This window comes from Equus caballus, unplaced genomic scaffold (genome assembly GCF_041296265.1).
Source record: "Equus caballus isolate H_3958 breed thoroughbred unplaced genomic scaffold, TB-T2T haplotype2-0000564, whole genome shotgun sequence".
In the NCBI taxonomy this organism is placed as follows: Eukaryota; Metazoa; Chordata; class Mammalia; order Perissodactyla; family Equidae; genus Equus; species Equus caballus.
Genome location: NW_027221927.1, coordinates 192372 through 211129, shown reverse-complemented (window position 1 = coordinate 211129; position 18758 = coordinate 192372). Strand labels below are relative to the sequence as shown.

Sequence of the window (18758 nt, the reverse complement as noted above, 5' to 3'; positions counted from 1 at the left end):
TTAACATAATTATTTCTTTACTTTCTTCTACGATATATATCTTACAGTTTAAAAATAACAATTCCAGTATTATTACTAACAAATATGATTATTGAATGTCATTTACAATTTCTTTTGGATTCCTTTTGTCTTTGGGGTATCTCCTACCAGTTTTGTGCAATTACTGTGCCTTAAGAAACCTGGAATAATTCTCTCTGTTGCTCCTGCCAACAGCTGATTTATATTTAAGAGTCATTTGTTGTATTTTTTTTCATGTTTTAGGAATTTTTTGGTGTAATTTTTATAATTATGAAAATAATTCCAAAGTGAAAATGATGAAACACATTCGGAGAAGTCTAGCTTCCCCTCCTGACCCCCAACCACCTATTCCTTCTTCTTAGAGGTAACCATTTTTATTAGGTCTTAGTTTCTACTTCCATTGTTTATTTTGAAAACATAAACAAGTAGTCATATCTGGTCTTATATTGCCCCTTTGTTTCGTGAAAAGTACCTCCTGTAACACTGTCCTGAACCTTGCTCGTTCCCGTCCTGGTGTGTCCTGGAGATCAGTCCGTAGCAGTATATGGAAACCTTCCTCATTTCCTTTGACAGCTGCATGGGGTTCCATTGCTCCAATGCACCATATTTTATCCAGGAAATCTTTTATGATGTGACTCTTGCTGGCAAAAGTTATTGCTGCTGGGTGTGTGGGAATAAAGTACTCCGAAATAAATAGGAAATATCTATTTTGGCCTCTGCTCCCAGTTCCTGGCACAGAGCTCCTGAAACCTTGTGCTCTCCTAAATGATGGAAGCACCAGTAGCATCTTCTGTTCTAGCATTTGTTCTTTGAGCCTCGGTCCTGACACAGAGCTCCTGAATCCTTTGTAATTTCCTGGGTGATAAGAGCATCCCTTGTTCTAACGAGGTGACTCTTCATGGGTTCCTGAATAACTTCAGGATCTGAGCTCATCACCAGAAAGGCCAAGGGGTGATTAGAAGTTTGGCACTTTCAGTCCTACCCCATCCTCCAGGAAGGGCAGAGGGTCAGGAAATGGAATTAGTGTCCGTCAGACCTATGTGATGACGCCTCCATAAAAATCCCAGTAGTACAGGGTTTGGAGAGCTTCTGAGTTGGTGAACACGTTTACACACCAGGAGGGTGGCACATCCCAAACCCACGGGGACAGAAGCTCCTATGCTCAGGGCCCTTCCTGACCTCGCCCTATAAATGTCTTCATCTGGCTCTTTATCCACATCCTTTATTATGCCCTTTAATAAACCCGTAAATGTAAGTGTTCCCTGAGTTCTGTGAGCCATTCTAGCAAATTGTCACACCCAGGGAGGGGGTCATGTGTGCCCCAGTTGATAGCTGGTCAGTCCGAAGTGCAGGTGACAACCTGGCCCTTTTCAACTAGCGTCTTCAGTGGGGCCAGTCTCGTGGGACTGAGCCCTTAACTTGTGAGCTGTGGTGCCCACTCTAAGTAGTCAGCGTTAGAACGGAGTTGAATTGGGGAAGCCCAGCTGGGGTTGGAGGATGGCTTGGTGTGTGGAGCACTGACGGGGTTCAGCCTTGGCAGAGTCCAGGTTCCCACGGGAGAGATGGCGCCGGCGAAAACCTGAGGGAGGGGGAAATAAAGAGGACGTGAGACTTGGGTTGGTGTTAGCAAGTCCGCCTTTACTGTGCACAAGTGTCGTTTATATATTTTTCAGGATTAGTACAGAAATGGTTCTACAAATATTCTCAGAGAGATAAGGAAGTAAAAAACGAGCACAAGAATATTTATTAGCATTCTATTCTATAGAGCATAAGGTTAATGGTAGTCTTCTCCGCAATTAACTAGTGTTTGTTGTCTCTAAGCTAAAGGAGATAGGTACCTAGACACCTGTTGTAATTCATGGCAAAGTTAAATCAAAGAGAGAAGGTCCAGGCCTCCGGACAGGACAGCAGTCCGTCTGGTTGCATCCTGGTGGAGCCATCCCTGCCTCCCTCAATCATTTACGCCATTAGTGTAGATGGTTAATGGGAACAAAAGGCGACTCCAGGGTGTCTTATCCCCAGGGCTATCTGCATTCTCAGTGGGCAGTTAAACATCTTTACTTTTTCGTGCCCTTTAGGGGGTGGAAGCATTCCTTTGTCTTTTAGATTGTAGAGCTAACAGTCCCTTAAGCACACTGCCAGAGAAAGTATCATTTTGTTAGTAAAGTAAAGGGCTGAAAAGCTAAGCTAAACTATATATCTTCAGGAATAAAAAACAGAAATAAGTATAAACATAACCTTACTAGAAAGCGTGCATATAATTCAGAAAATATCAGGGGTGTCAGCTGGCCATTCTTCACCGAGGGGCATTCTTGCACCCCTCGGCCATTCTACTCATCAATCATTTATTATTTATTGCTTTTAGGAGAAAACCTCTATAACATTTTAACAGAAAGCAGAAGGTCCAGAATAATATGTAGATACTTCTTGATCATCCAATCAACCAACTTAGAAGGACGATGCATATATATTTAGACAAAGAACTGGAGGGAGAAGGAAACATTAAGCAGACAGAGGCCATAAACCTAATTCGACATCTTATCTGGGCAGGATTCCTTTCTGATTGTCTCAGATGGGACTGTGTGCTCCTCCAATAATTAACTGAAAAATATCTTGAAAGTTACCTGCAGGTGGTCACATTCTCTTACTATATCTAATTTTCCTAGGAGGTAGTGCCTCCCAAGCAGCCACCCAAAGGAGTGAAAACTGGAGGTTAAGAAAGGAAAAGGAATGAAGGGCAATTAGAAGCAGCACAGGTTTCAGAACTATGTGAGGGGCTGGCCAGTTATTCTTCACCAAGGGGCGACCCTGCACCCCTCGGCGTTAATCGGCTGGACCCTGTCAAACAGCCGATCAAATGATGTAGCCACGGCTCCCAGCAGAGCACCCACACATCTGGCGTCAGGAGTGCTGTGTGGCAGTGGAGTGAGAGTCAGGAGGCACCCGGGAGGAAGAGTGTTTTTTCTGTGCAGGCACTCTCACACATTGATGGGAGAAATATTTAGTATTACAGCCATGGTAAGCAATCTGGTGAGAGGTATTGAAGATTTTAAAGATGTATATAATAACGTCTCATCTTTCCAAACAGTGAATGATCAAAAAAACGTAACTACTTTATGTGTCTATCTATCTATCCATCTGTCTGTCTAGGTGTATCTCTGTATGGGGAAAATAAAAAGATACGTATTAGGTTGTTGAGATGTGGGGCGGGGGTAGAAGTGGAGAAGACTTAGGGTAACCCAGAAAAAGCAAAAGAAAAAAAGGCTGTGGTTGATCAATAAAGCACGCGCATATTCACACTGGTGCATCTAGGAAAAACTGTGTGAATATACATGGAATATTTTAAAAATTATTTAGCAAATATAATGGGGGAAAAGTTGCCATTTAATATAGCAGTGTGAACTTTTAGGTTGCCCGGGAATGAGGTGGATGTAGAGGCCTGTGTGTAGAGAACTTTGCGTCTTACTGAGAAACATAAAGAAGGCTGGACAGAGGCATTGCGTGTTCCCAGGAGGAGACTCGATACTGCAACACTGTCTGCTCTCAAATTATTTTTCCCTGGATTGCAGCTCCCGTAGGATTCTTATGCTGCAATTTGGTGAAATATTCTGTATTTCATGAAAGAGAAACAGCCCATTTTGGGAGAGCACAACAGGCGCACAACAGTAAGCAGTACAGCATGGCAGTGGTGCAAGGCTGGGTGGTGGGTGGGTGACCAACTGTCCCAGTTTGCCCGGGACTGAGAGTGCCCAGGACCGGGGCTGCCAGCGCTAAAACTGATACAGTCCTGAGCACACTGGGGTGAGTGGTCGGCATAGCCGTGGGAAAGAGCGGGCAGCTCAGAAGAGCAAACGTTCACAGGGAACAGAGGATCACACATCAAGGGGCCAAGGAAGGACTCTGTAAGAGGTGGTGCTCAGAGGAATGGTAACTATTTGGAAAAGAGCAAATCAGACCCCCCTCATACCATATTCCAAAAGAAATCCCGTATGGTTTGGTGAATTAGATATACATAAAAAGTGAAAATGTGAAACAGTGTGAATTTCTATAGGTAAACATTTCTGCCATTCTGATGTAGGGAAGAACGTTCTAAGAATAAATCCAGCAGAAGATACCACAGAACAAAAGACTGATCCATTCGAATATAGAGTTTATTTTTCATATACATCAGGAAACAGCACACACAAATGAGAAAGGGAGATTATAAATTGGAAGGAGGATTTGCAAAAATGAATGCTAGGCAAAACCCACCTCAGCGAGAGGAGCCCAGGGAGCCCTGGCGGCTAACCGTGGGGTGCATCCTGGGTGGGACCCTGGGACGAGGGACTTAGGTGGGAACAAGGAAACAGAGTGACGTGTGGACTGTAGCTCGCAATAGCGCGTCAGTACTGGTTCACTACTACCGGCAAACGTACCATCCCACGGAAGGTGTTCACAGCGGGGAAACTGGGTGTGGGGCATGTGACAGCGCGCTCTACTATCTCCCAACTTTTCTGCAACTCCAGAGCTGTTCTAAAATCAAAGTTTATTAAACATATTCCTGATAAAACTGGCTAATATCTATACTATATAACTATATAAAACCTAATAGACAATATATGTAACATATATGCATATATACACACATAACATATACTGTAATGTATGACATAATGTAATATATAACTATACAACATAGAAATTAGAAAAATGAACATGTCTAAAGAAACATGGACAAAGCACATAAATAAGGAAATAAGTGGAGATGAGCAGCACTCGGGGCCTCTCGTGGTCAGCTTCACAGTCTGTGCGTACTCTGAGGCTGTTCAAACGTATGGAAGAAGAGTGTGGCATCAAGGGCGCAGGTTTTGCAGACACATCTCAATTCAAGTCGAAGCACCATCAGCAGCCGTGTGATTTGGGGCGAATCACTTCACATTCTTTCTAAGGCCCAGTCTCTCGTCTGTAAAATAATGCCAATAACACATGTAATCCATAGGGGTTTTGTGAAAATCAAATGGGATTATTCAAGTCTTTAGCACAGTGCCTGGCAGATAGCTTAGTAAATAGCAACTCACACTAATTTACAGATGAGAAAATGGGAGCAGAGAGAGGACCAGTAACTTACCCAAGGTCACACAGCTGGTGAGTCGTGAGCTGGGACTCAGACACAGAACGCTTGACTTCACATCCCACGTTCGTAACCACAACTCAACTCTTCTTCGCTCTTATTGATGCAGTTCCGCTGCTGCTGCATAATGACCTGGGAAAATGCTCATGGGAAAACGCTGAGTAAAAAAAGTACATACAAAATTATATGTATTGTATCAATCTTATTTTCCCCTGAAATTTTTGTATGTGTACTAAACATGCATAGATGAAAGACTGGAAGGAAATAGGCCAACATATTAAAAGGATGATCTTTGAGTAAAGCGTTGAGCACATAGGAGATGCTGTGTTCTCGCTGTGATCACTTGTGCTGGTGTTCTGGTGACTCACCTAAGTGCCTTGGGTGTGAAGGCAGCTGTGTTCTTCCTGCTCAGGACTCACTTCCTGAGCTGAGCATTCGCATCGCACTCCATCTGTCTGGGAACACTCTCCCCATTGCTTCTGTGAAGGTGACGTTTTTCCCTTAGCTCTCTGTGTCTCTTTCCCTCTCTTTCCTATTTCTGTTTCTCTCTCTGTGCTGTGTTCTGTGTCCGTATTCCATTTCACCACTTTTCTCCTTAGCTGTGCTCAATCTGTGGTTTAACCTCTCCATTGAGTTTTTAACTTGAAAACGTTTTTCTTTTTAATTTCTGGAATTCTCTTTCACAACCACTTGGTCTTTTTCTAAAAACAAAAGTCTGTTCTTACTCCCTGTTTTCACTTACACCGTTAATCGTGTTAACACGGCCGTTTTAGCCTGTGGGTCAGATGATTCCACTGTCTGAAGGGCTGGTGTCGAATGCAGCTCCTGGTTCTCACAGGGGCTCGTGGTGGTGCTCTCGTGTGCTCTGTGAGTTTTTGTTGTGCATCGTGCTCGGGGCGGCTTTGCCTGTGTGGATCCTGTGGGAAAGATGACCCTCTAGAGCCGTGTTTGTTGCTTCTGCCTGGATTCGAGGGAGACCAACAGCGAGGGGTCCTTCATGCTGACTTTGACCTGGAGGATCACTGGACCTTGCAGGAGAGACACATCCTGAGGCCCAGGCCCGCGTGCAAGCAGGCTTGGAGCTCCGCGTCCTCATGGGGGACCTTTCCCTCCACCTCACCAGGCCGAGGCTGTCTCCACGCTCCTGAGCTGGTTCTTGTCTAGCTCGCCCTCACTGAAGCTGTGGGCCTGTGAAGGCTCCAACTTTCCACAGGGGTCTCGATTCCAACCCCGGCCGTACTGAGGTCCAAGGCTCTGTCTCCTGCCTCCACATGGCCACCAGAACCTGAGGACCTCACTAGGGAGATGACCAAGCTGCCGTGGCCCAGCCTCAGAGCTGCCGAACTCCACGTCCGCTAAATGCTCTGGGCGTGGACCCCTAGGAGTTTCTTCAATTACCTGCAAACTGAGCTTTACTTAAAGAGGCTGACGTTTTTTAGTCCTTATTTCTAAGTGTGTCACTCTGTGGGAGGAGTTTCAGGTGATTTTGGCCCCCATGTTACTGGAAATGGACCCCAAAGATTATTTTTAAGGGAAAATAGTCTTAGGGTGTCAGGCAACATTGGCCTAGAAATTGTTTTCTTTTAGAAGGCCATCCTGTTTCTTTCATAGGAGAATGTCAGTGGATTTTTTTCTGCTCTATTTCTTCATCTTTAAATAGTTTTGCTTGCCTAAAAACGAAAACAAAACTGTCAGCCTTCCGGTTACCTGTGCTCTGCTGTGTCCTGTTTCGTTTTTTCATCCTAATCCCGGCACATTTGGCAAGAAGCCAGGTTTCTTGCCAGCTTCTTGCAAAGGACTCTAGTGAGGGTGAGGACAGGGATGCATCTCACATCTGTGCTTATAGATACACTATGAATGGGTCTATTTTTCTTTCTTTTTTGCCAAGGAAGAGTCACCCTAATCCAACATCTGTTGCCAATCTTCCTCTTTTTGCTTGAGGCATGTTAGCCCTGAGCTGACTTCTGTGCCAGTCTTCCTCTATTTCGTGTGTGGGTCACCCCCACAGCATGGCTGACGAGTGGTGTGCGTCTCCACCCAGGATCCAAACCCCTGAACCTGGGCTGCTGAGTCAGAGCACGTGGAAGTTCAACCACTCGGCCACGGGTCAGGCCCTGTGAGTCGTTTATAAAATGAGGAAAATGACCAGAGTAATGATTCCAAACTTTTTTGATGAGCCCTGCTACAAACGTAAAAGCTGTTTGGCATGCTTCTTAGAAAGGAGAGTGTAATTAATTTACTTTCATGCCTTTCAGAAACAATCGTGTACTGTGATGCAGACACAGAGCAGGTTGTAAGTGGTTGGTCATCCCCGTGTTTTCCTCTTGCTTCTCTGCCTTAGTCGTCGACAGGTAGCCTGTCTCCCTCGGAATGACGTTGTGCAGTGAACATCGATCTTGTCCTTGCGTCTTGTCCTTTCCGTCCTGGGCACTGGTGTGGTCGCATCTTTCTAAAGCCCCTCCTTATGATTCCCTAGAGCTTCCCCATGGCCTTCAGAACCACATCCAAACTCCTTAGCACAGCGTCACTGAATAGTCCGTGTCTAGCTTGCGATTCTCATCTCCAGAGATTCTCCAACGTCTGCCTTGCATTGAAGTTGCACCAGATTCCTAGGACTTCCACCAAAGTCTACACTTTCTTAGGATAAGCTTCTGGTTGTTTTTTGTTTTGATGAGGAAGATTGGCCCTGAGCTAACATCTCTTGCCAATCTTCCTCTTTGTCTTTAAGAAGATTGTCCCTGAGCTGACGTCTGTGCCAGTGTTCTTGTATTTTGATGTGGGATGCTGTGATGACTGGTGTGGAGGTCCACGTCTGGGATCCGAACCTGCAAATCCCAGGCCGCCAAAGCAAACACATGAACTTAAGCACTACAGCATCGGCGCGGCCCCAGCTTCTGTTCTTTGTTCTGTTTTGTTTATTGTTTTTACTGAGAAGATTGGCCCCGAGCTAACATCTGTTGTCAATCTTCCTCTTTTTGCTTGAGGAAGGTTGTCGCTGAGCTAACACCTGTGCCAGTCTTCCTCTATTTTGTCTGTGGGACAGTGCCACAGCATGGCCAGATGAGCAGTGAGCAGGTCCAGAGCAGGGATCCGAACCTACGAACCCTGGGCTGCCAAAGAGGAGCCCACGAATGTAACCACTGCGCCACTGGGCTGACCCCACGGTCTTTCTTATAGCTGGTAGGAACATTATCGCGCAGAAACAGTATTTAAGCACTGTCTTATTGAGAGACACGTGGGTTGTTTCCAGTCCCTTTGTGTGAGAAGCAATGCTGTCAGTCACCTTGTTTCTATGTCATTTTGCACACGTGAGGATATCTGGAGGGTGAATTCCTGAAAGTCAGATTTCTGGAATGGAAGGTTTGTGCATCCGTAGTGTGGTGGATATTGCTGGACAGCTGTCCGTGGAGGTGGTGCCAGTCTACACTCCCAGCAGGAGTGTAAGAGAGCACGTGTTTCCTCACACGCACACACACAGAATGTGGCCGGACTCCTGCTTTGCCAGTCTAAGGGGTGAGGGACATCTCGTGGTAGGGTTTTAAAGTTCTCTTCAGTAGGAACACCTCACATGTTCGAGAGCCATCCATATTCCCATTTCTCTGCACTGCCTCGTTATATCCGTTGCCCGTTTGTCTACTGAATGAGTGGTCTTTTGTTATTGCTTTGCAGGAGCCCTTTATATACTAAGGAAATTGGTCCTTTGTAGGGAAGTTTCAGTTACTTGTTCCCCAAGTGTTGTCTTTCTTTTAAACCTTGCTCATGGAAGTGTTTGCTGTTTGAGATTTTTTATGTAGACAGAATGAACATGCTTTTATTTTATGGCTTCGGAGCTTTGTGTGAAGTGGGGAAGCTGGATGAGAGCCCACTCGGGAATAAGGCCCAGGGGGATCGTAGTAATCGCCATATCACTGAGGATGGTAATGTGAATCAGAGGTGCCTCTTAGGAATTTATACAGCTCCATGACCTTCGCAATTCCCCAGATTTATTCTTTGTGTTGTCTTCTGTCTGTCTCCCCAGAGTGAGTCAAAGCAAAACCCTCACCGTGCAGAGGGCCCTTGTGCTTGTCTTGAACTGGAGAATGGAGCACAGGGGGAACAAGAGTCAATCTGATGGGACGAAGAATCCCAGCGTGGGAGCAGTTTTCAGAAAAGAGAGCATCCTGGACCTGCCTGAGGGAAGGACAAGGAAGAAAGTGCTAGAGAAATGGGGATGGGCACTTTCCACCTGGTGGGACATCCTGCCACACAGCGATGATGCAGGACAGCTGCTCAGAACCAGCGCCAGGCAGTGCTGATAAGGTCCCTGTGTAGTGAGAAGGCGCCCCTACAATAGCTTGACCACATGGTACTTCTAATTTGGATGACACTGCTTGAGGACACAGGTCAGTCACGTTAGGAAGCAGATGGCCTGAGTCTGAAGCAGTTGACTAAAGGTCTGAAGCCCAGTTAACAAGTGCTGCTGAGTCCCTGACCCCACTCCGTCCTTCTCGTTCCTTTTTGTCTTTCTACTCCTTCCTCCTTTCTTCATCAAAGTCCAGTGTTCAAAGCCAAATGATATCTTAGCCTTGTTTCTCAATTTTTCTGTTAAAACTCATAGAACATTGCGTTTGTGAGTAATCTTTTAAGTGTTTCTGACTGTAGGTGTGTGCTTATGGTCCTTGAATCAGCAGGTGGCAATAAACCATTCCCGGGGTCCCCAGACACTGGAGCTCTGGACCTGGGATACCCATTTGCATCGCTTCCACTCCGCAGCCCGTTCAACACCAGCAGGTCTGTCATCTTCCTCTCTTCCTGGTCACTTGTGCGCCCTTTGAAGCCCAAGGCTTCCTCTCATTGGCACGTGACTCTCCATCTGACCTCCTTTCCTAGCATCGCATTGATTCCCTCTCCACTTGACTGCAGACTTCTTTCTCACAGCTCCCCCACGAGCTCCTCTGTCCCCTCCTGCCCGGCCCCACTGCCACCCTCTGAGTTCAGTCCTCCTCGGTCTCCTGCCTGGACTGGAGAAGTACCCTAACCACTGTCCTCTGCCTCAGTCCAACTCCCATGTGGCTGCTGCAGTGACATTTCTAAGTGCTCATGGGAGGGTCAAGGGAGCTCTAGATACACAACACGAATTTTACTTGTTCGTACATTACATGATGAACGGCTCAGGTGCTGCTCGCTCGTTCAGCTGTTACAGATTGTAAAGATTCACTGGTCTCATTGCTTTAGCATTTTTTGTAAAAGTACTAACAATAGTAATTCCATGCTTTTATCGCAGGATTCATCTTTCTGGCCCCGTGTGTAGTGATCAGTCCCAGTCGCTTGTGTTCATCCTGGGACCTGGAGATGCCACAGTGACCTCCCGGTGTCTGTCCACACCCACTCCTCTGTTGCTCACCTTCTGTGTCCGGCATCCAGTTTGGGCGTTGACTTGAAGCAGCTTTTTTAGGGAAGCCAATCATGAACGCAGCCCTGGGCTGGAACCCTGGGTTTGCCTGTGACTTGTGTGAGCTTGATTCAAATGCACAGTCTGAGCAAGGCCTTGGGTGTTATCTGTCCCTCTGCAGTCATTCCCATGTCATCTTTCCTTCTCCCTACTGCTGTCATGACCTGCTCTGCCGTTGTTTTCAAGGAATGGCAGCTTATGGCCCTCCACAACTTTAGTGGTACCACCTGTGGTTTCCTTTCCGTCATTCTTGGATGTTTTTTCTCCGTACCTTTTGAGATGCCCCTTGTAGTCCATACCTGTTGCCCTTTGACTTGAGATCAGTACATCTAAAGAATTCTCTTCCTCCTGCATGGAATGAAAAGGAAGGTTGGCAGGTTTTTCTCCATCACCTTTTTTGAGTCTGGAAGATGCCCATAGAAATGAGGCTTGAGGAGAGTATGAAGAGTCTTAAGGAAAGCAGTATTTGGGTGGTCTTTGGAATAACATCTCCCTAGGCGAAGATTTTTCATGAAGGTATTGACATGAGGGAAAATGGGCTTAAAGAAATAAGGAGCATCAACTGCTTTCCACGTAAAGGCTATTTTACATGGGGTTCATGGCCTTGTTATGTTTTTTAATTCAAGCTCCTTATAGAGATCTGTTTTTTACCATCAATAAATATGAGGATCTTGCTTGATTGCCTTGTGTCTCTCATCCCTCGTGTTCTCTCATGGATTCATGGGCGGGGGCCTGAGGGACTGTCTTTTTGATAACTTCCTTTTTGAGAGTTTTCATGATTTATGTGTAGAAATGCCATTGAGTTTTGTGTGCCATCTTTGTATCCTGCTAGTTTGCTGAATTCATTTATTAGGTTGAGTAGATTTTCAGTGGTCTCTATAGAATTTTCTCTGTATAAGAGTATATCATCTGCAAACAGTGATAGTCTTACTTCTTCCTTTCCAATTTGGATGGCTTTTATTTCTTTTTCTTGCCTAAATGCTCTGGTCAGCACTTCCAGTACTATGTTGAATGAAAGTGATGAGATCACACATCTTTGCCTTATTCCTGATCTGACAGGAAAAGCTTTCAGTCTTTCAGCATTGAGTATTTTGTTCACTGCGGCTTTTTCCTATATGGCTTTTAATATGTGGAGGTCATTTTCTTCTATTTCTATGTGTAGAATGGTGTTATCATGAAAGGGTGTTGTATTTTGTCTAGTGCTTTTCTGCATCGATGGAGATGATCGTGTTTTTTCTTCCCTTCCTTTTTGTGATTGGCCTGTTGCATTGATGAACTTTTGTATGTTGAACCATCCTTGCATTCCAGGAACAAATCTCTCTTGGTCACATCGTATACTCTTAATGTGCTGGTGAATTTTGTTTGGAAATAGTTTGTGGAGGATTTTGCAACTCTAGTCGTCAGAGGTAATGGTCTGCAAATTTATTTTCTTTAGTTGTCCCTGTCTGGTGTTGCTATCAGGGTAATGCTGGCCTCAGAAAATGAGTGTGGAACTATTCTCTTTCTTTCACTTCTTTGACGAGTGTAAGGAGGCTTGTTGTTAATATTTCCTTATAAGTTTGGTGGAATTCACCAGTACGTTATCTACTCCTAAGTTTTCATTTGTTCGGAGAATTTTTTCAGATTTATTCAGATGTTAGTGACGTAAAACATATGTCAGTTTAAGGTGTGAAAGACGATGATTTGATACAGGTATGTGTTGAGAAATGATTGCCCCAATAAGGTGAGTTAGCACCTCTATTCCATCACATAATTAGCTTTTTTTTTTCTAGTGATAACTTTTAAGATTTACTGTCTTATAATCTTCCAATTATGTAATACAGTATTGTTAATTATGGTCACCATGCTGTACATTAGATCCCCAGAACTTACTCATTTTATAGCCGGAGGTTTGTACACTTTGACCCACATGTCCCCATTTCCCCCACCCTGCAGACCCTAGCAAACACTATTCTCCTGTCTATTTCACTGAGTTCAGTTTTTTTAGATTCCATGTAAGTGAGAACATGTAGTATTTTTCTTTGTCTGTCTGACTTATTTCACTTAGCATAATGCCCTCAAGGTCCATCCATGTTGTTGCAAAAGGCCAGATTTCATTGTTTTCTATGGCTGAATAATATTGCATTCTATATTATATTTGTAGTTACATATCTATATATCACATTTTCTTTACATATTTATCCATTGGTGTGCACTTGGATCATTTCCATGTCCTGGCTCTGTGAATAATGCTGAAATGAAGATGGGGATGCAGACATTTCCTCAACTTATTGATTTCAGTTCCTTTGGATATACACCCATGAATGGAACTGTTTGATCCTAGAGTAGTTCTGTTTTTATTTCTTTGAGAAGATTCCCCACTACTTTCCACTGTGGCTATAGCCATTTACCTTCATGCCATCAGTGCACAGGGTTCCTTTTTCTATGCAGCGTCACCAGTGCTTTCTGTCTGTCGTCTTCTGGATAACCAATTTGGTAGGTGTGAGGTGATAGCTCATTACAGTTTTGATTGCATTTCCCCAATGGTTAGTGATTATGAGCATCTTTTCATGTACCTGTTGGCCATTTTTATGTCTTCTTTGGAAAAGTATTCAAGTCCTTTGACCATTTGTAAATCATACTTTTGGTTTCTTTGCTCTTGACGTGTAAGAATTCCGTATATATTGTGGATATTAACCCCCTTTTTTTGGCTGATTGTTTCTTTTGCTGTGAGGAAACTTTATGGATTGATGTAATCCCACTTGCTAAGTTCTGCTTTTGTTGCTTGAACTTTCGGTGTTCCATCCAAATAATCATGGCCAAGACCAATTTCAAGGGGCTTTTCCCCTATGTTTTCTTGTAGTAGTGGTACCGTTATGGGTTTTACATTTAGGTCTTTAATTCCTTTAGAGATAATTTTTTAGAGTGGTGTGAAATTGGGGTCCAATTTCATTCTGCATGTGCTTACCCAGTTTTCCCTACACCAATTATTGTAGAGACTTTCCTTTCTGCCTTGAATCTTCTTACCTCAGATGTGAACTGTTTGCTGAGTGTATGTGTGTGGTTTTACTTCTGGGCTCCTGATTCTGTTGTGTGGGTCTATGTGTTTATTTTTAAACCTGTACCTTACCATTTTTATTACCATATCCTTGTAATAAAGTTTGAAATCAGGAATTGTGATGTCTCCAGCTTTGATTTTCTTTCTTGGCATTGCTTTGGTTATTTGAGGTCTTTTGTGGGTCCATAAGAATGTTAGGATTGTTTTTCCTGTTTCTGTTAACAATACCCTGGGAATTTTAATGGGAATTGCGTTGAATCTTGAGATGGCATTGGATAGCATTGGGTGGTAGTTTTAACACCATTAATTCCTTCTGATCCGTGAACGTAGGATGTCTGTCCATTTCTTTGTGTCTTCTTCAATTTGTTTCATCACTGTCTTATAGCTGGCAGTGTATAGATGGTTCACCTTCTTGGTTAAATTTATTCTTAAGCATTTCATTGTTTGTGATGCTTTTGTAGACAGGATTGTTTCATTCATATCTTTTTTAGATGGCTCATTGCTAGCATGCAGAAACGCCACTGATTTGTGTATTTGTATCCTGAAGCTTCACTAAATTCATTTATTAGTTCTAACAGTTTAGGGGAAAGTCTTTAGGACTTTCTCTAAATAAGATCATACCGTCTGCAAACAGAGGTACTTATATTTCTTTCTTTGAGGTTCGGATGCGTTTTATTCCTTTCTCTTGCCAAATTTCTCTGATTAAGCCTTCCTAAGTCTTGTTGAGAGTGGGCACCCTTGGCTTGCTCTCGATCTTTTGCAAGAAAGCTTTCAGCCTTTCACCGTTCAGTATGCTCTTACGTGTGTGTTTGTCGTGTACACCTTCTATTAAGTTTGTGTATGTTCCTCCAATAATCAATGTATTGATAGTTTTTATCTTGAAGGGGTGCTGGATCTTGTCAAATGCTTTTTCTACATCTGCTGAGTTAATTTTCTGATTTTCACCTTCATTCGATTAGTGTGGCATGTCACATTTATTGATTTGCAAATGTTGGACTTGATCATGTTGTATGATCCTTTTTTGAGTTCTGATAGTTTTATTATAATCTGCCTTGGAGAAGATGATTTGAGTCTGAAATGTTGGGGTGACGTATTAGCTTCCTGAACGTGGATGTCTAAATCTCTCTCCAGATTTGGGAACTTGTCAGCGATTATTTTTGTTAATCAACTTTGTTTTCCGTTCTCCCTCTCTTTTCCTCTGGTGATCCAATAATGCACAGCTGTTTTGGTTATGGGATCCCATAATTTACATCGGCTTTCCTCACCCCATTCATGCTTTTTCTTCTTGCTCCTTTGACTGGATGATTTCAAACATCATGTTTTCTTCTTCACTACTTATGGCTTCTACCTTGTTGAATCTGATTTTGAAGCTGTTTATGGAATTTTTCAGTGCAGTCTTTGTGTCTTTAACTCTAGTATTGCTGTTTGTTTTGCCTTAATGATTTCTATTTCTGTGTTGATCATCTCATTTGTTCTTGCACGATTTTCCTAACTTCCGTTAGTAGGGATCTGAATTCAAGAGCTGACTGAATTTTTCAAGAGCAGTGTTCTGAAGCGTTGGTCAGATAGTTCTTATATCCCCATTTCTTCTTCAGACATTGGAGTTTTATAATTCTCTTTGGTGGTGTTATGGGTCTTTGATTATTCACGATCTTTGTGGCGTTGCTGTGAGGTCAGAAAATTTGAGGAAGTGGGTGCCTCTCCCAGGCTTTACTGACGGGCTTGGGCACAGTGAGCCCATCTTGGGGTTCCATGTGGGCCATCTGGTGGGGTCCCGGGGCAGGCTTGCTGCTGGAGTCCTTGGGCAGCCCGGTGCTGGGGTGAGTGGAAAGCTTGGTGCATGTCATCCAGTCTGGTCCTGGGCACAGCTGGGACCTGAGTTGGTGAGTACCAGCCCTGGAGCATGGGTTTGCACGTGGTGATTGAGAACCGGGGGCGGCAGGAGTCATCCGGGGCCATGGGAGTTGGTTGGTGCTGAGGTGAGCTGGGAGTCTTTGTTCACGGGAGTCTGACAGAGCCAGGTGTCATGAGAGACAGCATGTGCTGGAGTGGGTCAGAAGTCTGGGATCCTGGGAGCCAGCTGGGAGCCAGGAGCTATGGGATCAGCCAGGGGTCGCAGGAGCCAGCAGGTGCCGTTTTAAGGTGGAAGCCTGGGTTCCTGGGAAGCTGTTGGTACCTGGTGCCGTGGGAGCTGTCGGGGACCACCTGAGTCAGCAAGCACATGTGTTAGTTGGGGACCTGGTTGTGGAGGGGCCTGCCAGGAGCCTGTTTCCCTGGGAGCTGCCTGGGGCTGCTGGACCTGTAAGGTGCCCTGGTGAGACATGGGCCTGAGTTCCCAGGAGCCCATCGGGAGCCTGGCGCCCTGGGATCTGCCTGGGGTCGCTGGAGTCAGTAAATGCTGAAGTGAGCTGGGGTCCTGGTTTGTCAGAACCCACTGGGAGCCCTGCCATGGAAGCTGCCTGAGGCCACGGGAGAAAGCAGGCACTGCGTCAGCCACAGTGTGGATCCTCCACTACCCACCAGGAGCCTGGTCCCAGGGACAAAACTTGGGGTCACGGGAGCCACCTCGGGCTGCTGAAGATGGCAGGCACTAGGCTGAGATGGGGGCCTGGGTTTCTGGAGCCTGCTGAGTCCCTGGTGCCAAGGACTCTGCTTGAGGCCACTAGAGCTGGCGTGCGCCAGGGTGAGCCAGGGGCCTGCGTCTGCAGGAGCATGCAGGGCACCAGCAGGTGCATAGGAGTCAGCCTGCTGCTGGGCAGGCCAGCTCTGCGTCTGCGATGAAGTCGGTCCCTCCCTCTCCTCCTTGTGGGAGATTTGTGATCACTGACTCAGCCTCCTTCTCTGTCACTGGTCTCTTCAGTTGTCTGTTTCCTCATGGGTGAGACTGGGTAGGTTGCTTCTAGGAACTTACTCAGTCTGCTGGGTCACCCATTGTGTTAGTGAGCCAGAGCTCAGAAGCATCTCTATGATCTTTTTATTTCTGAAGCATCAGTTGTAAGACCTGCTCTTTCAATTCTCATTTACTTTACTTGCTTCTTCTCTCTTTTCTGAGGCATTCTATCTTCTAAGCATTGGTCCATTTTCTTTTTTCAAAACATTAGCTCATCCTTTTGATCTTTTGCCTTCCTCCTCTATTTCCTTTTTTCTGTTCTCACCTTTGTGACTTCCATCTCTCTGCTAACTTTGGGTTCAGTTTTCCCTTTTTCTAGTGCTGTGTGTTGTCAGGTTGTTAATTTGCGATCGTTCTTTAAGATGTTACAAGTTAATCACTGTAAACTTCCCTCTTAGTATTATTTTTGCTGCATCCCGTAGTTTTGTTGTGTTTTTAATTCTTTTTGTCTTGAGCTATATTTAAATTTCCCTCTTGATTTCCTCCTTGACCTAATGTCTGTGTAAGAGGCTGCTGTTTAATTTCCATCTCTCAGGAATGATGCAGGTTTCCTTGCGATGTTGATTTCTAGTTTCATGCCATTGTGTTCAGGACAGATACTTGGTATAATTTCAGTCGTCTTAATTTTGTTAAGATTTGTTTTGTGACCTCAAACATGATCTCTTCTGGAAAATATTCTGTGTGCTCTTGAGAAGAATGTGTATTCTGCTGCTCTTCAATACAATGTCCTTAGTATTTAATGTCATTTATTTCTGCCATTTCCTTAGTTTCTGTCTGGATGTTCTATCCATTGTTGAAAGTGGGGTCTTGAATTCTCCGACTTTCAACTTGTATAATGTAGTCTTCAGAATACATAAATATCTCTTAGAAGTCAGTAATAAAAGAGAAATAAAACAATTAAAATAGGCAAACGGTTGGAATAGACATTTCTCCAGAAGATATCCAGATGGCCCATAAGCACAAGAGAGATGCTCGATGTCATTCATGATTAGGGAAACGGAAATTCAAACCACAATGTGCTACTGTTTCGAACTCAGTATGTAGGCTGTATTCAACATTAAGGAAAATCACAAGTGTTGGTAAAGATGAGGAGCAAGGGGAGCCCTCATACATCACTGGTGAGAATGTAAAATGATGCAGCCACTGTAGAGAATAGCCTTGCGTTTCTTAAGATCTTCGAGCAATCAGTACCATTGAGCTGGATAGTCCATTGTGAGGCAGCTCCAAAAGAACATGGAAAACATATGGTCACTCACAGGAAAACCTGTCCATGGACATTCAAAGCAGCAGTATTCACAGTAGTCCAAAAGTGAAAGAAACCCAACTTTCTACCAAATTATGAACACATAAAGCAAATGTGGCATATTGATACTATGGGATATAACACAGCCCTAAAAAGGAAGAAAGCACTGCGACGTGCTCAGCCCTGGATGATCCTTAAAAAAAGTGTCTAATTGAAGTGGTACACAAAGCCACAGGTTCTTTGATTCCATTTGAATGAAATGTCCAGAATACCAAATCCGCAGGGAGAGGAAACAGATGAGGTGCTTCCATGGCCTTGGGTTAGGGCAAAGCACAGAGGAAGTGAGTGTGGTTTCTTTTCAAGGTATTAAAACTGTTCTGGAATTAGATAGTAGTGATAGCCACACAACATTCTCATTGTCCTAAACGTCACTGACTTGTGTACTTTCAAATACTTAAAATGGTGTATTTTATGTTGAGCAGATTTTCTTCAGTGAAAATTTGAAATTAGGGTAATTCATGCAGCTATTAGGGGTAAGGCACGGTGTAGCCCTGAGAGTAAACATCTGATTAGGGTCTAGTAGCAAGTACGAAAATCACACAAGCAACAGTCTGAGATCCAGTCCATAGTCATGGTCTCCACCTTGAAAAGACCAGCCAAGAAAATAGGTCAGTGGTCTTGGGGGCCCTGGGAATCTGTTCAGAGATCTCGGTTATACTCGACAATATTCTCACCTCTTGGACCCTCTGGTGTAGGTAGGTTTGAACTTGTCAGTTGTTGATGTACATGCAGGTGGTAGACCATGGGAGGGCCCCGACCCCTCCTTCCTTGGCCAGTAGAGATAGTCTGAGGCCAGGTGGTTTCCTAAAACCATTTGGCAGAGACTTAGACGACTGTCCTACAAGGAGTAGAATAGAGTCTCATGGAGCTGCTGTCCGTGTTGGGTTGTTTGTCCACACTTCTGGGTGGCCTCAGTTACCTGCTTTTCTGTGGCTAGGGCCACTCCTCTATGCCAGTCCAGTCATCCTA

At 44.5% G+C, this 18758-nt stretch overlaps 2 protein-coding genes across 3 annotated transcripts in view; both read left to right on the top strand.

The window, feature by feature from the left end:
- The window catches only part of LOC138922186 (elongation factor G, mitochondrial-like), a 77171-nt gene extending 67800 nt beyond the window's left edge, over window positions 1–9371 (top strand). For both annotated transcript variants that reach the window (XM_070259023.1, XM_070259024.1), the window contains one exon: window positions 9147–9371. In XM_070259023.1, coding sequence (XP_070115124.1) covers window positions 9147–9239 — 93 coding nt within the window. In that variant the 3' untranslated portion in view covers window positions 9240–9371. The remainder of the gene's footprint in view (window positions 1–9146) is intronic.
- The window catches only part of LOC138922188 (protein phosphatase 1L-like), a 62449-nt gene that overhangs the window by 41396 nt on the left and 2295 nt on the right, over window positions 1–18758 (top strand). The gene's annotated exons all lie outside the window — the stretch shown is intronic.